The sequence below is a fragment of the Hipposideros armiger genome, unplaced genomic scaffold, assembly GCF_001890085.2.
Source record: "Hipposideros armiger isolate ML-2016 unplaced genomic scaffold, ASM189008v1 scaffold_292, whole genome shotgun sequence".
Taxonomy (NCBI): Eukaryota; Metazoa; Chordata; class Mammalia; order Chiroptera; family Hipposideridae; genus Hipposideros; species Hipposideros armiger.
This window is the reverse complement of record NW_017731642.1, coordinates 1,442,684-1,454,420: the sequence shown is the minus strand read 5'-3', so window position 1 is coordinate 1,454,420 and position 11,737 is coordinate 1,442,684. Positions and strand designations below refer to the sequence as shown.

The window sequence follows — 11,737 nt, the reverse complement described above, 5'->3', positions numbered from 1 at the left end:
ATTATTTTTTATAGCTGAGCCATCCTGCCACCGGTTGGCAGCTCAGTGGCAGCTCAGCTCGGGCCGGGAATCGAACTGCTGTTCCTCAGAGCTCACAGCAAGAAGTTATTTTAGATTTATGATATAAACATATTTTATTTTCTATATTCCCAGAATTCTATGCTGATTCCCTTAGAAAATAAACACTACTGGCAAAATTTCAATTTCTTCAAGAGTTTTAAAAATACCTACAGCAAGCACTGTGCCACCCAGAGCACCCTCTGGTCTCACCTCCAGATGGCAGTGGCCTCTGATCCGGGGCCAAAGCCTCACAGGGGCCTAAACACCCACTTTTAGCGTTGCCTGGTGGTCCTTAACTTCCTCCCTCCAACGTTAGCATGATTATCTGTTTATGAAAGAGCAATCTTATGGCAGCAAGTGTTTTTATCTTTCTAAACAAAAATAATCAAGTTTGACTTCCTAAAGTCCCTTACTTAATATGTGAAATGAGTGACTCTCACTCCAATAGGTTAATCAACAAATTTTCCTTAAAATCCAGTGTGAAATTCAAGTCAGATAATTTGGAAAAATGGGTAAGGTCATCTGTCACATGTGACACACAATTTCAAACACACATTTTCTCGGGGCCAGCCAAGTGGCTCAGTAGGTTAAGAGTTTGTTCAAGAGTGCGAGCTCTGAGCAACAGGGTTGCCAGTTTGATTCCTGGCCCAAGCTGAGCTGCTGCTGAGCTGCCAACAGGTGGCTAGATGGCTCAGCTAAAAAAAAAACACACGTTTTCTCATATCCATTAATAAAACACTGGCATCTATGTTAGAGTTCTCCTTCCAAGAACTTGGCTTATTGCAATAATGATAATATTTTTCAAAATATTTCTTCTATCCTCTTGTTCATTTGCATCTGGAATTGGTTCATAAACCACATAAAAATTAGTTATGGCTTTAGAGACACATTCTTCTAAACAGTTAGAAAAAGAGTAAATAAAATAATTAGCATAATATAGAGAAAGAGTAAATGACTTCAAGAACAAACTGATCTGGAGTGGAATCCATGTACTAGTTATAAGAACTTAGGCAGGACATTTCCTTCTCTGAACTTGTCCAGGTACCAAATGGAGATGGTAGTCCTCTGCTTAAAGCGACATTGACATATTTACAATTCCAGTTATGGTGGCTCAAGAAATGCTAGCTCCCTTCCCTGTATAAGTTACTCACTCTTTAGTAGATTTGATTCCAAGTTACTTTTAGCCTTGGAAGTCTCAAAGCCAAGGCCCTAGCCTCTGACACAACCTTGCTACAGAAAAGATCTTGAATTCAGAGGGGTCTATTCTGAAGGAGACAACACTCATTTGTGTGTATAAATTATGCTATATTTGTTTAACAAATAGTCACTTTACTTTTTAGTCTCCCTAATTTGTTGCAAAATATTCATAAGAATGTGACTTAGGCCACAAAGCTAACAGTAACAAAAAAAGCTAAGACTATAATACAGAAACATAAGCGCTTTAGATATACTTATGAAAAATAAGATACATAAGGATAATCTCAATACTGAACGTAGATCGCAGGATTTTTTATCTCAAAACATCTGTACTCTGCAGGTACTTTAAATCTGAAACCAAGATCGAGAAGTCTATCAAATAATCATAACGCAGATAAAGTAAATGTTTTCTTTTACAGATGCCTTAACTGTTCTACACGCTTGGGGTACTATATACAAAAGATCTTATAAAAAGAGAAAATATAGTTTTGCAAAGCTAATTTTTCCCAAAAGAGAATAACTGAATTATCTCTGGATGGCAAGATAAAGTCCCTTAACTGTTCCTTTATAGAAGGCATTATTTTTCTAGTACAGAATTAGTCATTGTTTATATAAAAAGAAATTAGTTCCATTTTACTGCTGACCTTTACTAAATTATTTATCCCATTTAAACATATTAGCTCACTGGACTACTTAAAATATAAACTGCTACATGTTTATATTTTAGGGAAAACTGCTAAACAAGCCATCAGTTTCTGTCATGCCAGGTTCTATAAAATGTTCTTCCACTTTATGGAACAAAATGGCTTTTATGAAGCAAACCAATAAAATTTTTTCTTATACAATTCACATCATTTTAGAATTCAGAGAATGCCAGTAAGTTCAGATCTTCACCTCCCTCACATTTTGTGTCATGACACTAACCAGCAAGTTCAGTACAATCAGGGGCACTAGAAAGTCAGAATTTAACATTTGATCTGGTTGATAAAACTGCTAGAGTCCGAGGAAGACTGAAAGACTATTTTCACAGAACAACCAAGTCAAAGAAGACAGAATTTCTAGAACACGGAAGGGATCTGGCGGGCCTCACCCCCTCCCAGCATGCGGGCCTTGATCACCTTCTGACATGGCTTCTGGGGATCATTGGGTGGGAAAGCAGGGTCTCCCCTATTGTACACGAAGGCCAGAAGAGGGAGTCCATGACATCCCATTCCAGAAAGTTGTTATGATGTAATTTGTAAAGCAACAGCACACACACACACACACACACTCTAAAAGACCTCTTGAAAGTTAGAGAGCAAATATTAAAAAGTCTCCCAAGCACATAACCTTTGGATGTGGCAACTGTATGTGCCTTTTCCTATAACCACGATTTTCTCTACAGGTGCTTTGGGCTCCTCTGTCGCTCTCAGCATGCGACTCACTGCTGTAATGTTGCCGTTCCTTTCAGAAATAGTGAAAGAAGAAACGCTTCTCTGACAATCTCATTGTTTCTCTTTACCCTGGATCTCTCCTATCCTCAAGGTACATACGGGCTTCTAAGTCCCTTTCTTCTAAAAATATATGTGTATTAAATTTTGTTGTACTTGTCAAATACTTGGAGCTTGGCTTCTGTAAAATGTAAAAATAATAGCTCAAACTAACCTCTGCTGTGAGGAGTCAGAACAGTAGTCGCCATGGGGAGGCAGTATCTGAAGTGCTGCTGGTAATGGTCTATTTTTCCTTTTTGAATCCTGGTTCCTGAGCGTGCTGAGTTTGTGTAAATTTATCAAACTGCACTCTTAGGATCTGTATCTTTTCTGCATGTCAATAAAAACTTTAATAAAATACTTGGAGTTTAAATCATGAAGCTTTGTAAGGTCAGGAGACATAGGGAGAATTCTGCTTTGACAATGATAATGATGAAAGGCAAAATTTCCTGTTTATTCACATGGTCACGTCTTTTCCTACTTTATACAATGCAAAGCATGACAGCAGCTATTCCTGTGTATATAAATCTGAACACCAGCTCACCAGAGCAGCCGAATGAAAATAGGAATAACTACCACCCCACTAGAGCCCCACATCTCAGAGCTGTCATGGGAAGGCGGGGAGCTGCTAAGAAAGAAAAATATGTACCCAGGCATTCCTATATGGCAGGAAGATGTAAATGTTAACGGAAGGCTGCAAATTGCAGTACCTTCCCCCTGTCTTCTAAGATGACAGGGGCTAATGGGAATCCTGGAGAGCCAGTCAAGCCAGTCACGGCCTGAGTGGTCAGGATGAGGAGCATCAGTTTGTCCATCATTCTCTGAAGGCCAGGTCATTCCTGGGTAGGCAGCCCACAGCCTGCTGGAGGGTGTGGGGGGAACACAGGCCAGATATGGGGAGAAACAGATGGGTAGGCCTGCAAGCACAAAGAGTTACACTGATGTGTTAAATGTAGGAGCTGGAATGGGGTGCTCTCTGGGTCCCTCCTCTCTGTCTGACTCCTGCTTGAGGTAGTATAAAAAGGCAAACTAGCCTGAGAAAGTGTCCTAGATCCAAACAGTGCTAAAATTCAATTAGTTAAGTCTTCACAAATTCTTTCAGCAAGTCTGTCCCTTAACTATGAGATACTCCACCCCTACTCTCCAGCTGTCACCTTTATCCCCCTTCCTCTTCTACTCTTATTTCCCCTTAGCTCCTCCCTCAGTCAATTTAGTGGCTACCAGAGGCAAGGTGTTCATTAAAAGGTGAAAAAAGGTGGAAGGGCAGGCGGCATGAGGTCACTTTCAGAATTTTTTGACTGGGAGCTCCAAACTGCAACTATTGTTTAAAATGAAGTATCTTTATACAATCCACTTAAGATCTTTATATAATACACTATAACAAAAATATTCCAAAATTAAGGAGTTATTTAACTTAACATGGGGATTTCTTAGCCCACTTTTACTCTGCCGTTGGGGTTTTCGCAAACAACATAGTCCAGCAGACCTCCTAAATGTAGGCGTGGGTAGGTATCACTTATGGGTTGACCAATCCATTCCACATGCTTCCACCGTCAAATAAGGGCAGCCAGACAAGCAGCATGAGCTATCAGAGGAGAATCTCTGATATGAAAACCAGAGACCCAAACAAACAAAAAAATGCAACAAGACACAGAGGAAAGACCATGTGAAAGACATGGAGGAAAGATGACCTTCTACAAGCCAAGCAGAAAGGCCTTAGGAGGAATCAATCCAGCTGCCACCTTGATCTCTAACCTTTAGAACTGTGAGAAAATAAATTTCTGTTAACACACACACGCATACACACACACACACACACACACACACACACACACTGCAGATTTTAAAGGAAGAAAAAGAAATTAAAAAATCAAAACTATGGGTCAGCCGAGTGGCGCGTTGGTTAAGAGCTGGCTTGCACGCCAGAGGGCCCCAGTTCGGATCCGACATATGAGGGCCAGTGACACTGCCCTCCACAGCTAAGATGCTGAACAACATGTCAACCTGGAGCTGGCTGCCGTGAGTCGCCAGTGACGGCGTGGGCTGCAGCCACTGCTGCAGTGGGTTGCCATAGGCTACCATGTGTAGCCAGCAGCCAGCGTGAGCGGCCAGCAGCCGCAGTGAGCGGCCGTCCAGAAGCCGGCAGCTGATCTGCCTCGCCCGGGAAGAGTGCAATGATGGTGCCAACTTGGGCCAGTGAAGCAACGTCCTCCACAACTAGACTGAAGAACAAAAGGACAGCAACTTGTCTGTTCCCATCCCCCAATTCCCCAATAAAAATCTTAAAAAAAAAAATCAAAACTATTATTAATATACACAGATAAGATGCTATAATCCTAAAACAAGAACAGGATACTGTATATTAAAAAAAGATAATTTAGAAGGGGTAAAAGCTTTTGGAAATTAAAAATATGATAGCAGAAAAGAAAAGAATTCAATAAAAGGATTAGAGAATAACATTTCTTCTAAAAAAAAGATGAGAAACAGAAAAGAAAAAGTAAGAAAATTAGAGTGCCAGTTCTGCTTGGATCCCACATCCAAATAATACATTCAAGAAAGAACAAACAGAACAAAAAAAGGGGGAAGACACAGCAAAATAATTCAAGGTATTTCCCAGAGTTGAAGAGCATGAGATTGAAAGTGCCCAGCATGGTGGATGAAATGGACAAGTACAAAGGCCCATTATCATGGAATTTCAGGACACCAGGAACAAAGAAAAATCCTTCAAAATTCTAGAGAGAGAAAACAGCAATCGAGGTCTCAAATAATTTACTTCCTATACACCCTTTCTCAAGAAATTATTGGAGGGAGTACTCCACCACAACAAGAGTAAATCAAAAAAGAGAAAAACTTGGGATACAGGAAACCGGGAAGCCAGCAGGAGAGAAGGGAGCAGGCTCTATGATAGATGCCTAGGGCAAGTGGTCCAGGAGGGAGTGTGGGAAGTTCTCCAAAGAGATGAATCAACAGAACACCTCATCTGCCTGAATATATGAAGGAGATCTGGACCACTAGGGAAGAGTTTGAGGTTGAAATAGTGTTATAATAATACAAAACTAAAAAAGCAAGGCAATTATTAATGCCAGGAAAAACAAAAAGTGGTGCAGGGAAAGAGAAGTAATCATCATTAGTTCAAGGTTCAGCTGTAAACAGTGTATCTATAATCATAGTCCGAGAAAAGGGATGTAACCGAAATGATGAAATAGCTATTAATATATTGGGTGTCACAGTGGAGACAGAAAGGGTGAATGTGTTGTTAGGAGGCATGGAAGAACAGACAAGAGTTAAATCTTCAACTTCCATAGCAGGAAGTCATTAGATAATTCCTAGAGCTCATAAATCATAGAGCAGCAAGACACTGTGTTATTTAGGAATTTGGATGTAAATACCAAAAGAATGTGCCAAATGAGTTTCAAGTAAGCACCTCTGGAGAAATGAGAATGAAGAATAATGGGACAGGAGACTGTTGGAGTTGTTTTTGTAGCAAATCTTTGAAACTTTATGTACATGTATTTATTTGTATGATATACAAATATTAAAAGAAATAAAGTAATATATATACGTGACTCTTACAAAAAATTTTTTAATGTTTTTTTGCCAGGTTACTCTATATTTCTAAAATTATTATTAAACTATAGGTAAATAATAAAAATGTTTCATTACACACTAACCATTATATTTGAAAAAGTATAAAAGAATTTGCTTTCATATTAAATTATTAGTACATTTGGGTCTATGTAACCATTTCCTTAGCTTATATTAGTGCTGATTCCAAATATTTTTGACTAATTCCATTTCACAGCTCTCATGCTATGATCAAGTACTCACAAGCTCTAGTGGGCTGAGACGTGCACCAGAGATGGGCCTGGGATCAGATGACTCAAAACTGGACGCATGGAGGCTAGCACAGGAGACGGAACATAAGCATTACTTTGTAAAGAATCATTTCTTTTATTTCTAGTATATGTGAGTTAACTCTAGTCCAAGGCAAAAGCATTCAATGCAAAAGCCTTGAGAAACGTAATTAAAAAAAAATTAAGACATTTAAAACTTAAGACATTTTATTAATAAGTCATTTCATTGTTTTTAGGATTAAAAGTATTGAATAATGAAAAGAAATGAATGTAGTGATTTTTATTTTTTAAAACTTTGTTCATATCACTTTATAAAGTTGGTGTGACAACCACTATTAACCACTGCAAACCAACTTCTTGGACCCAAGGTCTGGAACTATCTTCAGGAATCTTGAACAGATAAGAGGTATAATTAGCAGAAGTCAAAGTTAGAAAAGCAACTATCCTTAACTAGAGTTAAGGGAGAATGTCATCTGGTGGCTTACGTATCTGTACAGGCAGGAGAAATGTAATCTACCTGAAGGAGGAAGGGGGTCTGTTTTCCGGAGTCCTTGAAGATGCAGGTCCGAATAGTTTCCTTTGGTCCTCCCGTGGCGTAAAGGGTCTCTGGGTCCTAACTGTTCTCAGTGCATTTCGGGCTTCACTTATGATTTCTGCACTGGTCTTGGGCCTGGCCATTGATGGTCGATAAAACCGATCCAGCGTTTCTAACTTTTCATCATTTGGAGACAGCATCTTTCCTTTTACTGTAAAATGTTCTTCAGGTAGACACCACGCCCTGCAAATATATGGTACAAAGTATCAATTATTGTCATCCAGTAGTTTAGAAAAGGAGTGCTTAAACCCACCCATATATGCTGAAATCATTCCTCTATATTAGATTTGAAATAATGATGAACAATTTTAATTAAAAATCTACCAGGCAGTTACAGTCAGAAGACTAGGATGGGAGAAGAGCCTTCAAAGATATAGGCTGATGTGCACAGTTATGAATACATGTGATTGAGGCAAATGATGCACAGGGAAGAGGCTGAGAATGAAAGCTAAACCTGAAGAGAAAGAGGACAAGTCATAAAAGAAGACGGACTAGGAGAAAACGATCTTATATTCTCCAGTCAATAAAAAATACAAAAAACTGCAGGGTGGTGGTGGTGTGTGTGTGTGTGGGGGGGCGCGGTTCCATTAAAATTTTTAACTGAAGTTTTCTTTTCTTTTCTACTGCCCTGCACACAAAATGCTAGTATAAGGTTAAATTTAGACAGATGGGGCCTATTTCCAAACTGTATTTGCTTTTATAAATGTAATTTGTAAACTCAGAGAAAGGTTCAGCTCTACATTTGCCCATAATATATTTGAATGAATTGATTCAAATCATCTTCAATTTGTGATAGTATCCTAGATGAATAAATACCAAATATCAATATCAAATGATCCTTGCTCAGGCTACCCCCCTCAGCGAAAGAGTTAAAATCATACTCAAGGGCCATGAAAATGCAGATCCTTCTTAAATGTGGGTATGTTCCAGGGGGCCTGGTTCACTTGGCAAGACACCGCTGACAGCTCTAAACTTTAGAATAGTCAAGATTTTAAAACTTGATTCTAATTAAGTTTATAGTATATAGTATTAGGTGTTCATTAAGGAAAAAAAAACTCTAACCCCTGAAAATGTTATATCTCTAGGGAGACAAAAGTCTGGAAATTATTCTTATATTTCAGCTGCCCAATTTTACAATAACTTCTGCAAAAAAGAAAAAAAAATTGTGACATGCCCAAGGAAACTAAAAAACTCTATTTCCATGAATAGAATCAACAGGTGACTTCTCAGACAAATAAAAGGAAATTTACTATATCATGATTCTACAATATTAAGGTGTTACATAACAACTGACAACAAGAACATTTAATTCTACCCAGGCCCCACCGTAAGAGTTTTTGAAGAAAAGAGTGTGATGAAAACTATAAACAATATGCCATTCCTTTCATATGGAAAGACCAGGTGTTGAGGTAAAACAGTAAAAATTTACTAGAACAGCAATACTACTCTAGGAATTTTTTATGTAAGAGTTTGAATTTAAGTAAGGTCTCCAGAATTAATATGTACACTAAAACAACTAACAAAAGCTATGGCAGATGTGGTACATTTTACTTCTAATATGATGTGATTGGTTCTTTATTAAAAAATATTCAATGCTAATTACTAAAATATATATAAAGTATTTTATACAGATATTATTTTCAGATGAATAATATAAATTTAGTCCCACAATATCTAACCTAATTGGCCATGACAGGTTGGTTTGTTTTTAAAAGGCCCATTGCAGTAAGAAATTATACCACTTAGTGAGAGAAGCTTCAGTACAATGAATAAGATTTTTTCCAGAACCCAAATTAGGTTTGCAACTAACTCTCTCAGCCCCACAGGGCACTAATAAGTCCAGCAAAGTCCAAAAGTGATGAGGCAAACCTAATAAAAATGAGAGAAAGGGCTTGGGATGGGTAATAATGGGCCATCATTCCTGACTAACGTTCTTCCTGGCTGCATTTTACTTTGCATTGAAAACCATACTCTTTCACAGAAGAATGAAGCAGGAACATTTACTCAGACCCAACTCTAGGAATTCTGTAAATTATTTGGACATACAGGAATTTAGACTGATCAAATACTGGTGTTAACAATGTAAATAATGGGCTTAAAAATCTTTCTGTAAATTTTGACCATAAATTCCACACAACATTCTCTCTCCACTTTCCTCTCTTCCTTGCAAATTTCACTTTAACAGTTATTTGTGAGAAACTGTTTTAATAGTGTAAGATATGCAGTTAATCTGTTATTATATTAATATATTATTAACTAAATGAAAATGGAAATGTTCAATAATACAAGTGAACTGAGTTGGAAGTGGTTTTTCTTTTTTGGGGAGTGGGAGGATTTTTTCTTTATATTTGTTAAATTACAAATTCTCATTACAGATAGTTTTTGCCAACTTATAAAACAATCACTCAGAGTTGGAAAGCTTGTCTATTTATAATAAAGTACGTATATCTGAACCATTACACAACAGTATCACAGATATTTTAACTTTACAAAAATTCTCCTCATAACTGGAACAAATCCATTCAGCTGGAATTGATTAAGTATTTCCTATGTGCAAAGTTGAACCTCGGGGAACACAGGAAGAAATAAACTCTGTCTTCACTTTCAGGCAAGCAGGGCCACTAATGCTGGTTAAACATTTACTTTGATACCAAGCACTGTGTTAAGTATTCGTGAGTACGTACATCATCTCAATTAATCGCCACAACAATTCTGTGAAATAGACAGCCTTAAAGCAATAACAAAACAAATTCTATGACATATGCCCAGAGATGATACTCAAACCATTATCCGCTAGATGGGGTGGTGGGAGGTGAGGCACTCAGAGGCCTTAGGGCTGCAGCTATTTACACACCAATATAGAGACATACCAGTATTTTCACAACTGGACGGGCCAGCTGAGTATCAGCCCTGCTTGTACCCAAATAATTTTAATGCAAGGTAGAAACTGATGGAGGCAATTAAACAAAATAAACTACCATGTAATTACAAAAGAGGAAGGGATTTATGATTGGGAGATGTCAACAAGTGGACTTCCTAGAGGAGGTGATGCTTGAGCTGGGATCTGGAAAATTGGGCTGAATTTGAGCAACTGGCTGCTATTGGGGCTGGAGGAGAGAATGAATTTCTAGCAAAGTCAATGAGTGAGCCAAGACAGAGTGTCCAAAATATACGGGATGCGTGCTGGACAAGGAGCTCTGGAAATGAAGACTGGAGTTGGGCCAGAGAGAGAACTGAATGTCAGGCCAAGAAATTAAATAAAAATTGATGAGAAAATTAAAAAGATTTTGGGGAAAGGTGTGATCTGACAGGGATGGGCAGGATGGAAAGGAGGGCAAAGACTACAAAGGACAAAATCAGGCAGTTCTTGTATTATATAATGGTCCAGCTAACTCTTCCAGGTCCTCATGAAAGCCTTCCTGGATATGCCTCTCCCACCCTTCCAGCCTCAGCTAGGTGGCTGTCCCCTGTACTTCACAATGCCCCCAGTCAGTCTCTGTCAGTATACCCTCCCACTGTGTTAGACATGCCTGTGCACCAGGTTTTGCCCCACTAGACTCTGGGCCCCAGTTCTCCATGTGAGGCACAGCTGAAGGTCAACTCTTGCATAATCACTAGACTCCATTTTCAAATACAGATCTGAGCTAGGAAATGTCCAAATGAAGGTTGTGTAGCTTCTTTAATTGGAGACATTCATTACAGTGGATTAGGGAAGCATATAGGACTTCATTTCAAATGACATCTGATTCTTGAGGTCATGTGGTCAGATGAGATCAAATGTAGCCCCCTTTTCCTCTCTTGCCTTCACTTTGAGACACGAGGCATGGAGTAAAACTCAGTAAATGTTGTGATCAGTGGATGAGGTACTGAAAGCCCGAGATATACTAGGAATGAAAGTGAAATACAGGTAAAAAGAGAGATGAGAACCAGTGAGAAGCCCAAGAGCAGGAGAACCAATAAGATTTGGCACCTAAGAAGACAGGAAGGGGGCAGAGGTGACACTGGGTATGCAAACCTAGGGGGTCGGAGAGCAAGGGGACCTTTTAAAAGAAAACAAGAGAAGGAGACTTTGGAGGGAAAGAAAAAAGCAGCTGAGTTCTGTCTTGCATCACTGTCCTGAGTTTGTTGTCCACAGGACCTCTAGCAGATGAACACCATTGCAGTAGGAAATTTGAAACTGAGACCATTTTATACACAATATTTTTTATTGGTTGGGGGAAAAGTTCTGAGTCATCGTTTATAAGTGTATACCTAATTATGAAGACCTGTCTTCACTTTTGCTGCTAATAATCACCTGAACCAGAACATTCTTGTTAAATGCAACACTGCATTATCAAGATGTTTGGGACAGGTGAAAGGCTGGCCATCTCCATACTCTTTTCCCTGCAAATGAAATACTCAAAACCCTTACCATGATTTTGAATTACTTTTGTGTTAATATGAGTATCTAAAGAGGCAGTGGTTACCGGTCAGAATGGCTATCATCAATAAATCAACAAACAACAAATGCTGGCGAGGCTGTGGGGAAAAGGGAACCCTGGTGCACTGCTGGTGGGACTGCA

At 38.8% G+C, this 11,737-nt stretch overlaps 2 protein-coding genes across 3 annotated transcripts in view; both read right to left on the bottom strand.

Annotated features, from left to right (window-relative positions):
- The window catches only part of LOC109391427 (armadillo repeat-containing protein 2-like), a 118,432-nt gene extending 111,805 nt beyond the window's left edge, over nucleotides 1–6,627 (bottom strand). For both annotated transcript variants that reach the window (XR_002125802.1, XM_019658982.1), the window contains exon 1: nucleotides 6,555–6,627. The gene's annotated coding sequence lies outside the window, so the exon portion shown is untranslated. The remainder of the gene's footprint in view (nucleotides 1–6,554) is intronic.
- Nucleotides 6,628–6,882: 255 nt separating this feature from the next.
- The window catches only part of LOC109391430 (armadillo repeat-containing protein 2-like), a 6,926-nt gene continuing 2,071 nt past the window's right edge, over nucleotides 6,883–11,737 (bottom strand). The window contains exons 2-3 of the mRNA XM_019658995.1: nucleotides 7,098–7,358; nucleotides 6,883–6,970 (exon numbers count right to left, since the gene is read on the bottom strand). Of these exons, the coding sequence (XP_019514540.1) occupies nucleotides 6,916–6,970; nucleotides 7,098–7,358 (316 nt within the window). The 3' untranslated portion in view covers nucleotides 6,883–6,915. The remainder of the gene's footprint in view (nucleotides 6,971–7,097; nucleotides 7,359–11,737) is intronic.